We start from the raw sequence: 16,957 nt of genomic DNA, 5'->3' as shown, positions 1-16,957 counted from the left end.
TCGTCAAATGAATGCCGCGTGTTGCTCCGATTCCGCCCTAATGGGTACAATTAATCCCAGATTGCGCAATTATTCCCTCCCAACGCTTGGACCACATGCTTGTGTTTTCCTGGCCCGGTATGCACGCAGCTCCGCTCCACGGGCCAAAGTCTGGTTCTGATACAACGTGTTTGATCCAACAAACAGTTCGATTTTGGTCCGGGGGGGCGGGATGCTATTCTTAGGCTCCTGTTAACCCCTTCCCCGCCGCTCTCGCTCATCTGCGCAAAAACAAATGATTCCGACCAGCTGTCCGGAGAGGGCGTCACGCTAACGCTGCACGGCTAACGCTAGAACTGTACTCGGCCGCCCCTAGCGTTAATCCGGGAGGAGCCCTCCAGCAGATGGACGTTATTGTCCACCCAGCCAGATGCCTCCGCGCAAGGTGGTTTCAGTCACAGGCTTTTTTTTTTTTCTAGAACCTCCCGGGAGAGCCTCGGGCCCGCCGGCGGACCACCTGCGTTCGGCGCACAGGCCCCGGGTCAACAATAAGAGCCAGTCAGCTGAGCGTGATGATGACTGAGCAGTAAAAACAATGTGTTTTCGCTCTGTAAGCCTCCCCCAGCCCGCCGCCGCCGCCGCCGCCTCCTCCTCCTCCTCCTCCGCACTCAAACCTCACCGGCCTTTGTGTCCAGCGGAGCTTGGAGGCCCGCCGGGCTCCTCTTTCAAAGGGAACCTCTGATGTGGCCCCTCTGATCTCGGCACGTCTCGCCGAATCCCTCCGTCCCCCTTCCCCGACCCGATTTTACTCCCCTATTTGCTCGCAGCTTCTTTATCACGCGCGCACACGTGCATTCGCCGATTTCATGGCTGTGATTTTGGGAGCACACAGGATGAATGATGGCGATAAACTGACCATCAATCTTACCACGCCTTGAACTTCCCTTGATTTAACACACACACACACACACGCACACGCCCTTCCCCCCCGCCTCTCTTTAAGTCCGACCCCACCTCCTCCTCCTCTTCTTTTGCGATGACATCGTCCTGTTTATGGAAACCAGATGTGGCCTGTTGCCGGGTAAGAGGCAGACGGGAGGAAGAAAACCCGCCGCATGAGTTGGTATGATAGTTCATTAGGAGGCTGCAGGAGATGTGGGGAGGAAGAGGAGCGAGGAGTTCTGCGGTCTCTTTTTTTTTTTTTTTTTTTTTTTTTTTTTAAGGGTTTAAAAGACGCATGAGGCCCCGAGCGGAGCCGGGGGGGGTGGGGGGTGTTTCCTCACGGATACGACTGGGTCAGGGCGAGGGTAGCTGGACCAGGAAGGGAGCCTGAATCAGCAACTCCCGTGGAGGAGGTGTTTTCCTGCTGGGCTTGGGAAACCGTGCCACATGAGGCACCGGGGGGGGAGGGGTGGGGTTAAGGAGATGAGAGAAAAAAAAAAAAAAAAAAAAAGGGAAAAGTCAGATTAAGAGATGTCGATTGTTCCACTTCCTCGCACCTGTACTATTTTCTCCCACACAATACCTCCAGACATTTACACAGAGGCCGCTCCCGCCGAGCCCCACCCGACGGCCAGAGGAACCAGAGCTCGCCTCTTGATAGCTTTGGGCAGAATCACGTGGAGGCCGGCGAGAAACCAAACCGCACAGCTAAGAAAATAGATATCAGCGACCATGAAAGTGGAGCGAGGGGGGGGAGGATCGGTACATCTGGGACGCGCGCAAGATGTTTTAACTAATGGGGAGAAGCTATTTTCCATGAGCGGTGAGATGCAGACATAACGGAAAAAGGGGATTAGCTATTGATCGCTCTCTTCCACTGGCAGCACGTAGCGCTAATGAATTGTGTGTGTGTGTGTGTGTGTGTGTGTGTGTGTGTGTGTGTGCGCAACCCCACTTTTCAATCCTTGTTTTCATTTCTGATGCAAAAATTCCTTTTTTTTTTATCTGACTTGAAGGCGCCTCCACTTGACCCGGGATTTATTGACGTGTTTTCACCTAGAAAAAAAAATGGCGACTCAGGAAAAAAAAAAAAAAAGGAAGGCCGTGTCACATTTCAAGGAATCATAAAAAAATCAAATATTACTTTCTCTTTACTTGCAGATTATTTACATATTACACGCTATATATAGCTTTTCCATAGAGTAATGTCCTAGTTTTCCCTGATCACTCTCTGTGGAAAGTACCTCGCCGCCCTCGCCCCTTACGTTTGGATTTTCACCAAATTAGCAAAAAAGAAAAAGCCCTTGAACGCAGCAGTCGGATGGCGACGCGGGCGGAGGGGCGAGGGTCATAAAAAAGTCCAGATCGGTGCAAACTGGCTAATATATATGGTGTCACAGTGAAAATGTAGGTCGCGAAAGAAAAGGTCGAAACCAAACAAAGGAGGAATCTGCACGCCGGCAGATGACGTCAGCCTTGTTGTGTTTTCTCCTCAGCAGTCAGGGGTTTTTGTGTGTGTGTGTGTGTGTGTGCACGTTGGATCTTTACACTTTGGTTTGAACCCCAAGGTCGTTGAAAAATCCCTTATCTGTGCACTCCGTTCGTGTGTGTGTGCGTGTGTGGGGGAGATGGCAAAGCCACTATCCGTTCCTGTTTTGTCGTATTAATGCTCGGCGCAGGATGTGGCGAAGCCCCGACCGACGCAAATGAAAACCATGTGTGAGCCACGACGCATACCTCTTTCCATGATGATGCCCTCGCGCCCCGTTGCCAGGAAGGGGCAACGCGGGCCGCCCCGTCTCCATCACTCACTCTCGCTTAATGGGAAAGTTACTCAGCCGCCTCTGAGGCCGGTCCCGGCGCCCGGGGGGCCCGTTTGTGAGACACAAAAGTCCCCCCGGGCGGTGAACACACACCCCCCCCTCCCCTCCTCCTGGATCGGGAAGTTTCCACTCGTCATGTCTTAGGGACATGCCAGCGAAGGCGGGCACAGGAAGTGTCCGGCAGGACAAAAGGATCTTGTAAATGAGCCTCGGCGGAGACGACTGTAAAACCCGCACACACACACACACACACACAAAGAGGACCTGGACGGGACGGATTAGAGCAGATCTGTGTTTATGTGGGTGAAAGAAGCGGGGTTGGGCTGGAAGGGGGGGGGTGATCCTGCGAAAGAGGAGTGAATGGTTTCGCAGACGAGGAGCTCCGGTTACACACAGGAGAGGGGAAAAAAAAAAAGAGAAATGGGACGACTTGGAGGAGTTCTGCTGATTCTTGTCTTCACTCTGCAGAATCAGCAGGGAGACAGAAAACATCACACACACTGACCCCGTGGTAAATGGCGTGCATGCATATATATGTGTGTGTGTGTGTAACGGGGTCACAAGTCAAGCGAAGTGGGGGGGGACACACCCAAACTCCTGCGTGCACATATGGTGACCTTCATAAACTCAAATGAAGCCAATTAAACGGGTCCACACCACCCCCCCCCACACACACACACACACACACTGTACCCCCTCCCCATTCCCTGCGTCCTGCTGCGCGTCTGGCCCTCCGTGATGCAGTCGGAATTCCAGATGTTGCTCACGCAACCCCTCCACCATCTCCTGCCTCAAAATGTGACTTGACCCCCCCCCCCCCCCTCCACCCACCCAAAGAAAAAAAAAAAAAAAAAAAAAGCCTCGTGATCCACCCTCCCCCCCCCGAACTCAAGCTCTTCAAAAGCAGAGACAAATGGGCGCCCCTGAAACTTCTTCGAGCACAAAAGGAAAAATACCTCATCCTATCACAACCTTCTCCGCAGCAACTTTACTTCGGTACTGCTTGGACTGCAATTTTTTTTTTTTTTTTGTGTTTTTCCATGGGCGGTGCATGTAATTCCCCAAAATGTTTTTGCACCAAAGTTTGCATTTTTGCAGCTTTCACGCAGGACCCCTGAGGTCAAGACCCCGGGTCCGGCCAGGGGCTGCAGGGGGGGGGGGGGGAGGTGGCCCCGCGATGGCTTTTCCTGCTGCCGTGCTGCGGGTCGCCTCCAATCGCCCTCCATCCCTGCTTCTACTTAAGAGCCCCTGGATCCCCTCCGCGTTTTCCGACCCAGTTTCCCGGCCTGCCAGTTTCCGAGGCCCCAGCGAGGCGCGGAGCCCGCGGTTCGGGGGAGCAAGAACACCCGGAGGTCCAGGAGGACTCGGGGCGGACCGGATGGAAGGGGAAAATGTGATCAATAAAAGCTAAAAAAAAAAAGTAAAATAAATTAAGAAAGTAGGATGAGCTGAGAGCAAGAGGAGGAGTAAGGGGGGAAGAAGTGAAAATCAAAGCACGGAGATACTTTTGAAATTACTTTATTTTATAGGGGAAAAAAAAAAGCTCCAGAGGAAATAAAAGTTAGTATAAAACGGAGGACAAGCACAAATCTCACCGAGGAAACCGGAGAGCGATCATCATCATTAGTATCATTATTATTGTTGCAGAACTTCTGGTAAAAAATAAAATAATGAAATAAAAATAAAAATCATAAAAAATTTAAACCCTGACTGGTGGAGGGGGGGGGGAAAGTAGCACCATGATTTATTTATTTTTTTTAAGAACAGTACGATGACAAATAGGAGTCATTTTCAGATCTGTGATTTATTTTTCATTTGAGATTTCAAGATAAAAAAATAATGAAAAAAAAAAAACAAACCAAAAAAAAAAAAAAAACAATCAAGTTTTTCTGAAAAGAAAAAAAAATACATAAAAATCCCTTCCCCATTCACTGTTTCCCCACATATAAAATTAAGGCCACTTTCAAAGCTGTATGTCACTGTCCAGCAGGACGTTTTAATGACAATATACAAAAAAAAGGAAAAAAAAAACATTCTTTACACGGAGGACAACAACAATAATAGTCATAATAGTAATAATAATGACGTCATTTATCATAAATCACCATTGAAGACACTGATATTAAAAAAAAAAAATGTAAAAAAAAAAACAAAAAAAGGGAAAAGACACAGTTGTACTTTGCTGCGCGGCTGCGATTTGATCTGATCTTCTTCACCAGGAACGACGTTTCCCTTTCTGGTCCGTACTGGCTCCGACACGTTCTGCTGGAAGCTCAGGAAAACACACGAAAACTGTGCAACTGCTGTGTGTGTGTGCATGTGTTTGTATGTGTGTGCGCATGTGGAGTGCGCCAGCTGACATGGGGCCAAAGGTTGGGTGTAAGTGTGTGTGTGTTGGTGTGAAATCGCACATGCCGTTTGCTAACGCTAAAAGGAATATTGCTAAAACGAGGCGTCACATGGAGGGGGGGGGGGGGGGTTGGGTAGTTGCAACTTTGAAGCTGAAACTTGCGAGGACACGAAACACCGACTTCAAAAATCGGACATTGAAAAAAAAAAAAAAAAAAAATGGCTAAAACAAACAGCGATGAGCTGGCGTCAGGGAGGGCGGGGGGTAAAAAAAAAAAAAAAAAAAAAAAAAAAAGGCGGGGGGGTCGCCGGGAGTGGTTGAGCGACGGGGCGAAAAAGCATCTGGCAGTGGTCAGATTTCGGTTTCAGATGCGAGGCGAGTCGCTTCCCCCCCTCCCCTTTCCTGTTTTTATCTCTTTCTCTTGCCGAACATCCCCTCCTTCCCTCTCTCTCCTCCCTCCTTTTCCTTCCGCCGACTACACCTTGTCCAGTAAAGACCGTTGGCAGTAGAGGAGCCGGCGCGGGGTGCCGTACCGGCGCAGGAACAGCAGGGTGGCGAGCGTGGCGATCACGCAGACCAGAAGGAACAGCGGCACCACCACCGCCGCCGCTCCTCCGCCGCCGCCCAACCGCCCCTCCTCGATGATGATCACCTCCTTCTCCTCCTCCGTCTCCCTCTCTCTCTCCCTCTCTCTTTCCCTCTCTCTCTCCCTCTCCCTTTCCCGCTCTCTGTCCGTCTCCCTGTCCCTGTCCTCCCTCTCTCTCTCCCTCTCCCTCTCCCTTTCTCTTTCCCTCTCCCTCTCCCTCTCCCTCTCCTTGTCCTTGTCGTGGCCTCCTCCGCCCCGTCTGTCGTCCGTCTTGGGGTCCTCGTTGGGGCACCCCATCCAGTCGCGCAACACCGATTTGGGGTAGCCGGGCTCCACGCGCATCATCTGGTTGTTGAACTTCCAGTATTTGTTAGCCTTGTAGAAGTAGGTGTACGCTACGGGCGGAGGAGGAAAGAAAGAAAAAGAGAGAACAAGCATGGATTTGTTGGAAGGGAACAAAGGGATTGGCGCCCACGTGCTCGCCAAAACGGCGCCTCACGCCACCAACCTTGGTCTTTGCTCATGAAGGCCCCCTTGATGTTGTCTGGGACGCCTTGCCAGACGGCGATGGACTTCGGGTAGCCTTCGTCCACGCTCTGAGACTGCTCGTTGAAGCGGTAGTACCTGAAGATACAGCGGGGGGAGGGTCATTCGCCGGGCACACGACCCACGACGGACGCGGACTTAAAAACGGAAGTCGGGGGGGAGTTTAAGCGTGGGATCACTGGAGTCGCGACGCGCTCACGTCAACTCCAACTATCCGACCAAGTCGTGTCTTTTACTAGGTTGTGCCTTCTTTTGAGCTCTTTTTTTCCCCCCCTCATCTGTTCCTGGTCAATAACCCCAAATCATTTCCCAATCCCGGGATCAATACGGTAAATCTCATCCCGGTCGTTAAGCGTTAGTTGGTAGTCTTGCAGTCGCGGCTCGGTCTTTTCCTAGTCTTGGGGTTCACGACGCTATCGAGCGTGCTCCATATTTGCGTTAGACCGGCGAAAACAACCAGTGGATGAGCTCCGACAAAACCCGAAACAGGAAACCCGTGATGGGAAGTCTTTTCAAAATCTTCAGATGTAAGATTCAGTCTTTAGTCTCAGACTAGACCGAGACTTAGAGCTCTAAAAACTAGTCTTTGGGTGTGAGATGATAGTTTTACACAAGTCTTTTCAAAGACTTAAGATGTAAGCTAGGTATCAGGAGCTGGAATTTGGTTCTAAGAAGAGGTGTTTTTATCGAAGAACCCCGTTAGTCGTTCACTAACTCCAGGAAATGCTCGTATTTCTTCGTCGGTCCATTTCTCTCCGGCTTCCTCGTGATTTTTTACTCTAGATTGTTTTGTCTTTTTTAAAAAAATGGCGTTCTGAAGTCTGCAAGAAGTTTGTCCCAGGGATTCCAATGGTACTGTGAGAAGACCCTGCCTCAGAGTAGGCGCTAACACAGTCCTTGGTTCCTCCGCTGTCCGAACGCACCGAGAAACGCCCTCGTTTCTGAAAAAGGTTCTAGGAACTGCAAAAAGTCCCTGCCGTGGGAAGTGGATTCATGTCCCTCTGGTGTCTTTTTAAAAATATGATTTAACTCCAGCGTTTGCATTCAGATAATCGGCACCTGCGTTGGATTACTCACCTTTTCCACAGCTGTTTAACTTTGTATAAATACCCAAGAGTTTCACTTCCCTCTTGGTTTGTTTGAATGTTTCAAGCGCGTGTGTGTGTGTGTGTGTCTGTGTGTGTGATTAAGCTGGTTCATGTGTTTTAACCTTATATGGTCATGATGCAAACATCCCCCCCTCCTTTGAATCGGCCCTTTGTGAAGTTCAAAGAAAAAAAAACGAGCTGAGGCATATGATCCACACACACACACACACACACACACACACACACACTCACGCAAATAGTAAGTATGACTAACTTGTTTCCTCGGAAGAAGAACGTCTGTCCCGTGTTGGTGTAATAGAGCGCCGCGTCTATCCGGTCCCTCGGAAGCCCGCTTCCCATCTCCTTCAGGCTCTTGGGGTAGCCGGGATCCAGGACCGATTCGGTGAACACCCAGTAGCGGTCACCTGCGGGCACGGGAAAAAGGTTGCCGCGGAGACGATGGCGGTCGGCGGTCTGCTCGGGGGTTCGGCCGCGGCGATCGAGGCTGACCTTTAAAGAAGGCGAACTTTCCGTCCTCCCTTTCGAAGGCGGCGTTGATGTGGGCGGGGAGTCCTCGCCAGAAGTGACCGATGGGCATGGGGTAGCCGTCCATCACGTGGTTGTGACGAACCCGCCAGAACCAGTTGTCCTGCAAACGGCGGGCGGGAGGGAGAGGGTTAACCGGCCGTCCGGAAACACTCCGGGGGGGGGGGGGGGGGGGGTCGGGCAGAAAAGATGGCGCGGGGTTACCTTGAACACAAACGTCTCCCCCCTGAGGACGGACACGGTGTCAAAGTGGCCGTCGCAGATCTTGGGGCCGAAGTGGGGTTGGTCCGGCTGGTAGGTGGGCTGGGGGGTGTCGTAGGGTGTGCGCTGCGTTACCGGGGGAGGCTGGGGGCCCGAGCCGGAGCCTGCGTGGTTCGGGACGGGACAAATATATATTCGAGTTGCCGAACTACCGGAACACAACCAACGCGGCTTTTCCGTCGGAAACAAATGGGCGGACGCTTCCCGATCGCGCACCGTAAAGCTGCTGGATGCCTCGCCGGTCGTCGTCGGGAAGCACGAAGTGCTCGGTGTCCATCCACTGGTAGAAGGGCGCCATGATGGCCGAGGGGTCGTTGGAGTGTTCCAGGCCCAGAGCGTGGCCCAGCTCGTGCACGGCAACCAGAAATAAGTCATTACCTGCCGTCGGAGGGGGGGGGGGGGGATTGCGGTTACTTGAGGTGGAAAGGAACTGAGGAGCTCTGACTCAACGTGAGTCAAAAGCAAATGTTTGACTCTTGTATCAAAAATAATGACCTTGAGAAGTCATACCTCCTGTCGGATACGAGTCAGATACGAGACGCGAGCTACTGCGGCACGTTTCTGAACCGAGTCTCGAGAAACCGGCAACCGAGCGTAAAAAGTCCTCGCGGCCCGTCGGACGTCTTACCCAACAGGTCCCGATCCCCGATCGTCCACGGCTCCGCCGCGTCGAAGTGCGTGTCGCCGCCGATGCCGTTGGCGGGGAAGTAGGCGTGCGCCAGGAAGCCTCCCTCTCCGTCGAACGGGCTGGCGTCGCCGTGGAAACCCTCGGCGAAGAAGATCATGATATCGGCGAACTCCTCCACCTTGTCGCGGATGTAGCTGTAGGGGATCTCGCGGAACTGCAGCGGGGTGACGCTCTCCCAAATCCCGAAGGCCCTCCGGATGGCCTCGTAGGACTCGTACTCGCCCACTTTCGGGGTGTAGTTCTGTATGCTGGACGTCGGGTGGGAGAAAAAAATAAGATATATCGCCCAATAGCTTTTGGCGTCGGTGCAAAACGAGCGACTCACGAGTAGGTGACTTGTTTCTTGTTCCACTTGAGGCCCTGGATGGCGTACCGCTTCCTCCTCAGGTTGGTCTTCAGCTCGGCGCCGAACTTGTCCGGCACGCCGCAGCGAGGTCGCTCCATTGCCCTGACGGGAAGCATGTAAATAATAAAAAAAAAAAAAAAAAAAAAAAGGCGGTCGAGCAGGGGGGGAGGGGGATCGGGGATCCAACGGTTCTCACTTGATGGTGTCGGGGTCGAAGCTGCCGGTGACCTTTAGACCGTAGAACCTCTGCATGGCGGAGATGGCTGAGGAGATGGACTGCGGCGAGCGGAGCGCCTGGGTCCGCATGTCGCCGGGCGGAAGGTAGCCATATTGCTGCAACCACGACTGGTGGAGACGGAGACGTCGGGTCAGGAGAAAATATTGCGAAACAGTCACGGGAAACGAACGGGAACAACAGAAAAGGAACAAAAAGGCGATGATGTAGTTGTTTTTTTTTTTTTTGGTTTTTTTGGTCGCCACCAGGAGAGGTTTCACGCGAAAGCGGGGTAAACACATTCCGACGGAGATGATGACTTGTTTTGGTCTTCGGTTGTGTCGTAACCAGCCGGCGCTCCGCCATCCCGAGCACCTGGCGCCTTTCCAAATGACCGAGCGCAAAAACTATTCAACCGTCGACAGTAAAACCCCCCTCTGACCGTAACTTATCTAAACGTAGGTCAGCATGAAAGCTCGCCGCGGGGCAGAGTACCGATCGCTCGCCGAACAAAGACGGTTCGTGTTTTCCAGGCTGCGGAAATCCCCTCCGCGAAGTTAAAGATTAATCGAGGTTTGAGTTTCGGCAGGTAACGAGTCCCGACCGATCCCCCCCTCGAGGAGCGTCGCCGTGGTAGCGAGGTCCTCCTCCTCCTCCTCCTCCGGAGCGTGACCTCATTTCCCCCCCCCCCTGGAAACCCCATTTCTCTGCTTTGACATCTCGAGCCAGTCGCTCTGCACCTCCTTTCCACCCAAAAAAAACAAAACGTTACCCGCCACGTGAACGTCAACTGTGTTTTCCTTGTTTTGCCCTTTTTTTTTTTTTTTTTTAATTTGTTGTTTTGGTGGGTGTTTCAAAAGTGCAGCGGTGGCGCAGCAGACAGGGAGTGCCCCCGGGGTGAGACTCGGGGCCTTGGGCAACCTCAGCCGACGTCTCCGGCGGCGCTGCAGCGCAGAGTCAGTAATTTAACCGGGAATTTCTTCCCCGACGCATCCAAACCTCAAATCCGGCGTCTCTGTCTTGGCCTAGCGCTCCGCCCCCCCCCTCTTCCCTCCCCTTGTTCTTGTCTTCGTCCCTCTCGTATGGAAAACCCGGAGACCGGAGGGTAAATACTTATGAACAACCGCACCCAGAGCCGCTCGATAATTGCTCCGCGGCTCAATGCGCCGCTGATAGTTGCTAAATCCCGGGCGGCCGCGACGTGTTTGTTGTTGCGTTTCTTCACCCGGGACTCCGGGCAGACAGGCTTTCGGCGGTTTAGCTCTGTCCGTTTATATCACGCTCGTACGCAAAGGGTCTAATACCGGAGTCTCGGGGAGTGGATCCAGGCCCTCCGCGGGTCTGATCTCTCCCTCGCCGTCCGTCCAGGGGAGACACGGAGGTCTCGGTGTTTAGACTTCGCCACTGAATGACTCCTTTCTGGTTCTGACTCGCCCACGGAGCCGCGGCGGACACGCATAAAGGCCCAGTGTTTGCCACTGTTACGGCACATCCAACACCGGCGGCTCCGGAGAGGAGGGGACGGCCCAGGGCGGTTTAGCGTCTCAAGGTTGCAATTAAAGTCCAAAAATGAGACGCCTGCCTGCCGTCCGGCGCGTTTTTCCCCGTCTGGTACGTCAGCGAACGTCTTTTGGACGTTTCCGCAAAACGTCCGATCCGGTGTTGTTAGAATCCCGGTCGAAATCTTTTCGTGGCTTTTCAAGAGACGAACTGACATACTAGCGTCTAGATAGCGTCCGACGTCGGATTCGGCTAGATTTTTCTCCCGAGACGCGTTATCGCTTCCGCCTCGGCAGCGTTCAGACCGGCATCGACAGTATCTCCTCCCGGAATCCGGTTCCTAGTGAGCTGAAAAGGGAACGGAGCACTTAAGGATGCTTGAAAACCTTTTTCTTTATTTTTTTCGCGGCGCTCCGCTCAATCAAAAGGCTGTTGTTACACGACACTGGACGCTTGTTTTGAGTTGAAGGGCTCCCACGCCTCTTGCACGGCTCCCCGAGGTGAGTCGACAAAGTCTTATTCAGCGTCCTGCCCTGCTATTTTCGCCCGGGTCTAATGAGCTGAGTAACTAGAGCAGCGGCAGGAAGAGGAAACAGTCGGTGTTTATGCGTTGATGACAGTTAGCGCTAATCCCAGCCTTTGATGGCCAAACCCATTCAAACCTGCAGCGCGGAAAAAAAAAAAAAAAAAAATTGACGTTTTATTCCAGAGGTGCCTTTCCAGCGGACGGGTTTAGGGGAGTTTTTTTTTTTTTTGTTGTTGTGTTTAATGGAAGATCTGCAAGAATAAACAGTTGGCGTGCACGTCGGGAGCGTGCACAGCTCGCTTTGCATAGGATGACAGGGAGAGGGTGGGATTGGGTTTCAGAGAAGAGAGGGAGTCAGTTGTTCCGTTTGGCGAGAGCCAACGGAAAGAAACTCTGGTCAACGGCAACTGCAGTCCGGCGGAGGCACGATGGGTGTGCAACACACACACACACACACACACACACACACACACACACACACGTACACTTGCTCTCTGTCGCACATCCACTATCTGTCCAGGGAGCCTCGTATCGGATGTCACATGCTTCCACTAAGCTTGTTGTTTGGTGTTGACGTGCGCCTGTCTGAGTGTGTGTGTGTGTGTGTGTGTGTGTGTGTGTGTGTTCGTGTGTGTGTGTGTGTTTGAGGGGATTTGTTGTGCGCCTAAGTGAATTTTGCTGCTCCTCCAGAAAGGCAATTACAACCACTGAGCCCTTCACTCCGGGGCTCTTAGGCCTGGAAAGCTCTTTCTGTGTGTGTGTGTGTGTGTGTGTGTGTGTGTGTGTGTGTGTGTGTGTTTGTAGTCCCCCAGCTGCTGTCTATGAAAACAATCTTTCTCTGGCCATTAACCACAAGACCCCGTGATACAGGACGAGTGGAAAAACACTCATCACTGCCAGCCAAATGTGAGCAGCGGCTCAGTTCTGAGCAAAATCCTGCAGGTTTTTTTTTTTTTTGTTTCGGGAAAAAAAAATTAATAAATGCATTTTAAATCGCAAAAAAAATTTGGCTCGTCGCTCGCTTCCTCTTTGGACAGGAAATGAGGTAATGACTTTGCATATTACCTTATTTCCTGTAACACCTCCTGCGTTTCCTCGGGGATGCTGCCCCAGACCACCCATCGCTGACGAATAGAATGTAGCTTTGTCTGGATCTACGCTCACTCCCTTCCTCCCTTCCTTCCTCCCTTCCTCCCTTCCTTCCTTCCTTCCTTCCTTGCTACTCTTCTTCTCGTGGTGTTGCAATATTTAAATCCCACATCCATTCAAACACCTGTCGGCTGAGCGCTCAAGCGTCGCTATGTAAAACGTCGATATGACGGATTTGATTTTGTGATTTTTCCTCACGCTCCGGTGAAAGTCGGATTTCTAGGGAGAAAGAATTGCAACAGTCGCATTTTGTGGACTCATTTTGGGAATTTATCGTGAATTATCTCTGAATTATGAATGCAGAGTGGGCGACGAGTAAATGTAAAGAAACGCCGATGTTTGATAAAAACTGTCTGAGTTTGAAAATAGTCGGAATCTTCGAGCAAAATAACAAAAAATTTCAATTTTGAGTGTTTATTATACTTTGAATATTTCATGCCGGGATTAGGAGAGCTTGAAAACAAGCTAGCAAACAAAGAAGTCGAAACGAGAAGACAAGACTAACGTCTTGTACCAAAAGTAACAGACGCGCTTGTCAGTTATAGCTTGTAAATTTGAGATAAATAACACAAGTAATCAAGTAGAATAAGACAAAGAAGGTCTAAAGTGGCTTAATATAATTCACTGTGATTTTTAACTTTAAGATTTGAAACACCAAGCTAAAGAAGGCTAGGCTAACTGTGAAAGGCATCGCTAAATGTGACGAATGGTGACAACGATAGCGGCTAGCAGCTATAAAAACAACAGATGGATGGCGCTTATCTCAACTGAAAAGCTAAAAGAGGTGGGATAAGATAATAAAATATTTTGTGTAAATATTAACAGTGATAACAATGACATGGATATTAGCAACTATAGCATTCAGTCGAAAGAAACTAACTAGGACCGCTGGTTTCGTGACTTAATTCTCTTTTGCCAACATTAGCCAACAGTTCTAGCTAACTTCATTTAGCTAAATGCTAAGGTAAGCGCTTATTCCCACCTCCAACTGAAGCTAAATGTCGTGTCTCGCTACCGTTTCTCTTGTTTTGCTGCCATTCTTTTTATTGTTTTGTGTCAATTTCCTGTATTTCCCATCCTTTCCAAATAAACATCCGCCCTAAACAGGAAGTACCAAAAATAAGCTTTTAAAGGACTCTTTACTTTGAGTTAACTTACTGCAACTGCTTGAAGATGTTCGACTCAATTGGTGAATTATGTATATTAAATGAATATATATATATATATGTATAAAGATATAAGTCATGGAAATACAAGTTAAGTGAATTGAAACGCATCAAAAATTGTGCTAGCAAGACCTTTAAATGTACGTTTTGGATCCGTCACATGTTGAAAATGACAAAAATACACTCCATTTAATTATCAATATGATACAAAAAGTTCGCTGGAGTCGACGAGGGGCAATTTGTTTCCTTTGGCCACGTCAGGGCCCCGAAAAAAAAAAAAAAAAGAACTGGCGGATGAGATGGAAAGACACAAAGATATAAATTAATGCCGGATCCGTGCGTGACAAATGCGACTTACATCCTGTTCTATTCATTTGGACAAATACTTCATTTTCCATCTGTCTTTTTCACGAGATTGCATCACTCTCATCGCCACAATGCCTTCCTTTCTGGTCTGCAACAGCCTCCTCACTGTCGTCCCCCCCGCCGCTCTCTCGTTTCATGTCAATTTATCCTCTCTGTCGTCAGTGACATCAGATGATAACCATTTATTTCTGTGCGACTGACTCGCGTGCGGAAGTGTGTTCATGTGAGTGTGTGTGTGTGTCATACGGCTGCAGAAACGCCAAGGTGTTTTAGCAGTGAGGCACCAAAAAAAAAAAAAAAAAACAACTTCCTGTCTCGGCCACAGACCGCAGGAAATGGCTCTTGTGTCCCTGCAAACCCCCTCGAGTGTTTTAATCTCAGTCCTACAAACCCACGAGCGGACATTTACTCAATTAGAGGTTATTGTTAATAACATTGTGAGAGCGAGGGGGCGAGGTCGGCTCTACGGGGTATTTCGTTTTTTGCGGAAATGACGGGTTTTTGAAGCTTATGAGCAAATTCCAAACGGTTCGGTAAATACTCGATTATGATACCGTGACTGCAACTACATCTGAATGAAGATTTGGTTTCCCTTTAAGTCTTTTTCTTGGCAAAATATCTCCTGTGGCTTGGAGCGAGTTCAACTATTCTAGCAGGAAAAAAAAAAAAAAAAAAGTGATCGAGTATCCTGGATTTTGGCTTCCTTTGTTTTCTCTTCCTTTGCGTTTTTTTTTTAATGTAGGTCAGCCGAGGCGATGGCGCTTCCGACCGCTAGGGGAGTCGCGAAGCAGGAAACGACGATTAGAGGGATGTTTGGCGCCTCGACGTGATGCAACGGAGTCCCGCCGGCGTCGGTGCCGTGCGTTTTTCTTCGTGATGCAACTCGGCGCGACGGAAGCAGGTGTGTGGGAGGGAGTGCAGAAACAAAAATCCGGTGATTTTTAAGCAGAGATCGGCGATGGTGGAGGCCTTCTAGATCCCCACAGCGAACTTTTTTGGAGTTCAACGTGGAGAGGGAGTGTTTTTCCACAGTTAACCGTGGCTTACGATGCACCCCCCCCCCCCCCCCCCCGACCCCTTAAACCCCCATAACTCAGGACAGATGTCAACAATTACATCTCCCCATCCTTGTGAATACAACTGTACCCGCAGCTCAAACACCCCCTCCTCCTCCCATCCCACAAAAATGGCCTCTGTCTCTGCCCCTCCACCACAATACAAGCTCATGCATTTCTTCTCCTTTCCCCCCCCCCCGCCCCTCTTCTCCGCTCCCTAGCTTTTTTTTTTTTTTTTAATTTTTTTTCGCCCTCTCAGCACTTGTAGTGTTTTCAGCCGTCATCATCCCGGGCTGCTCCCTTTTAACCCGGCGGGTGGAGGAGTGGAGGGGTGGAGGTTGGCGGGGGGTCAGAGGCCTTTCCTGGTTTTCTGCTCCCTTTGTGATCACGCCTTCTCCTTTCCTGTCACATTATTCTCCCGTCTAATATGTATTTTTCCCCCCCCGATGCAAAGTTTGTATCTTGCGCGGTGACGCTTAGAATCCCCCCTTTTGTGATATCGGTTAAGTTCCTCGGCGGTTCTGGAACAAAGACATGAACGGCTTCATCTCATTTATGTTTTTATTCCCATATAGTTTCTTAATAATTCCTCGGAAATTCCCGGGGGGAATTTCTCGCCTTTTTTTTTTTTTCTTTTACAGGGAATCTATCAATGCCTCTTTTTTTTCCCTCTTGGCAGCTTTTAAGGGAATGACTTATTGATTTGGAAAGCCTTTTCTTGCTGTGTTGGCGTTTTCTCTGACACGGTGTCCTCCTATTGTTACGTTTATGATACCAGGAGTGTTTTCTATCACCAAATTAGGTATTCTGTTTCCTTTCTGGGATCCGCGTCTGGAAAGTAAACAGTAACTGTGATTTCTCAGGGTATTAAACGTCCCTGCAGATGTTGGCAACTCCTAAACTCTCATCGGTGCACATATGGATTTTTTTTAATCGCCTGATCCTGCAGGATGGGTTTCTCACTGCAGTTTTGATTTTTTTTTTTTCTTCTTTTTTTTTTAGGATTTTTATGTTTTTTTTTTTTTTTTTTTGCTGTTCCAGGCCGGGCTCGGTTCGCTCACCTCCGGGTTGATTTTCCTGTCGGCTCCCTGTGCGTTCAGCTCCCACACCGCCGCCAGCAGCAGCAGTCCCGCAAGCATTTTCAGCCGCGATGACATCACTTGCTTCTTGCAAAAAAAAAAAAAATTAAAAAATTAAAAAATATATCTATAAAAAAAAAAAAAATGCACAGACTTTTCTGTAAATGCACTTCTTCCGGTTTAGTATATGTCAAAACATTCTGCGTGGGGGTGGAAAAATCGTCCCATGAAGCGGGTTTCTATTTTCTTCCCACCCTTTTGCGCAAAAAAAAAACAAAAAAACAAAAAAAATAACACTTGGCGCAACAAGAGTCCTGGATGGATCCGTCCCCCGTCCCCGCCGAGAAGAACCCCAACTCTCTGCTCACAAGTAGACCTGCTGGAAGTGCAGGATCACTTTGTGCAATCTCTCGGTCCCCCCTTTTCTATTTTTCAAATCGGGAGAAAAAAAAAAAAGGTTGGTGTTGGTGTGGAGTCTGCGGGGCTGCAGGTTGCGGGTCTTCTGCGGGGTTAAGAGTCCGGGCGGAGGCGGCGGGTCGGTCGGTCCCGGTGCAGCGGCCGGTTCTGGTCTCCTGGAGCAGAGGTTCCCTGGTTCTTCCTCCTCCGGCCGGCTTCTTGTGATCCTCCCCCCGGTCTGCGCTCCTGCGGACGTGGTAGTTTTGATTCTTCCCGGAGGACCGAGCTGGGAAGAAGTGGGCTGTGACCTCTTTTTCCTCCTCCTCCTCTTCTTCTTCTCCTCCTCCTCCC

General features: G+C 50.2%; 1 protein-coding gene across 2 annotated transcripts; it reads right to left on the bottom strand.

Annotated features, from left to right (window-relative positions):
* Positions 1–4,529: 4,529 nt before the first annotated feature.
* On the bottom strand, positions 4,530–16,860 carry mmp14b (matrix metallopeptidase 14b (membrane-inserted)). 2 transcript variants are annotated; one of them, XM_086172580.1, is made up of 10 exons: positions 16,193–16,860; positions 9,352–9,500; positions 9,135–9,257; positions 8,750–9,057; positions 8,338–8,499; positions 8,065–8,225; positions 7,825–7,963; positions 7,589–7,739; positions 6,189–6,304; positions 4,530–6,075 (listed from the first exon to the last, which is right to left on the bottom strand). In XM_086172580.1, exons 1-10 carry the CDS (start codon positions 16,286–16,288, stop codon positions 5,570–5,572), a joined length of 1,911 nt encoding a protein of 636 aa, XP_086028706.1. In that variant the 5' UTR covers positions 16,289–16,860; the 3' UTR covers positions 4,530–5,569. The 2 variants fall into 2 exon arrangements, with proteins under 2 accessions (XP_086028706.1, XP_086028705.1); XM_086172579.1 differs by lacking the exon at positions 16,193–16,860 and having other exon boundaries at positions 9,352–9,808.
* Between the last annotated feature and the right edge of the window lie 97 nt (positions 16,861–16,957).

Source organism: Fistularia commersonii, chromosome 25 (assembly GCF_037954325.1).
Source record: "Fistularia commersonii isolate RoL2024-O1a breed Wild chromosome 25, RoL_Fcom_v1.0, whole genome shotgun sequence".
Lineage (NCBI taxonomy): Eukaryota > Metazoa > Chordata > Actinopteri > Syngnathiformes > Fistulariidae > Fistularia > Fistularia commersonii.
The sequence above is the reverse complement of the archived record's forward strand: the minus strand, read 5'-3'. Positions and strand labels throughout refer to the sequence as shown.

Coding starts and splice junctions, on each gene's coding strand:
- mmp14b (XM_086172579.1), bottom strand. CDS start 9,671: ATGTGTTTACCCCGCTTTCGCGTGAAACCTCTCCTGGTGGCGACCAAA. Junction 8,500..8,749: donor CGGGGATCGGGACCTGTTGG/GTAAGACGTCCG, acceptor CTCCGACGGCAG/GTAATGACTTATTTCTGGTT. Junction 6,305..7,588: donor TTCTTCTTCCGAGGAAACAA/GTTAGTCATACT, acceptor CTGTATCTTCAG/GTACTACCGCTTCAACGAGC.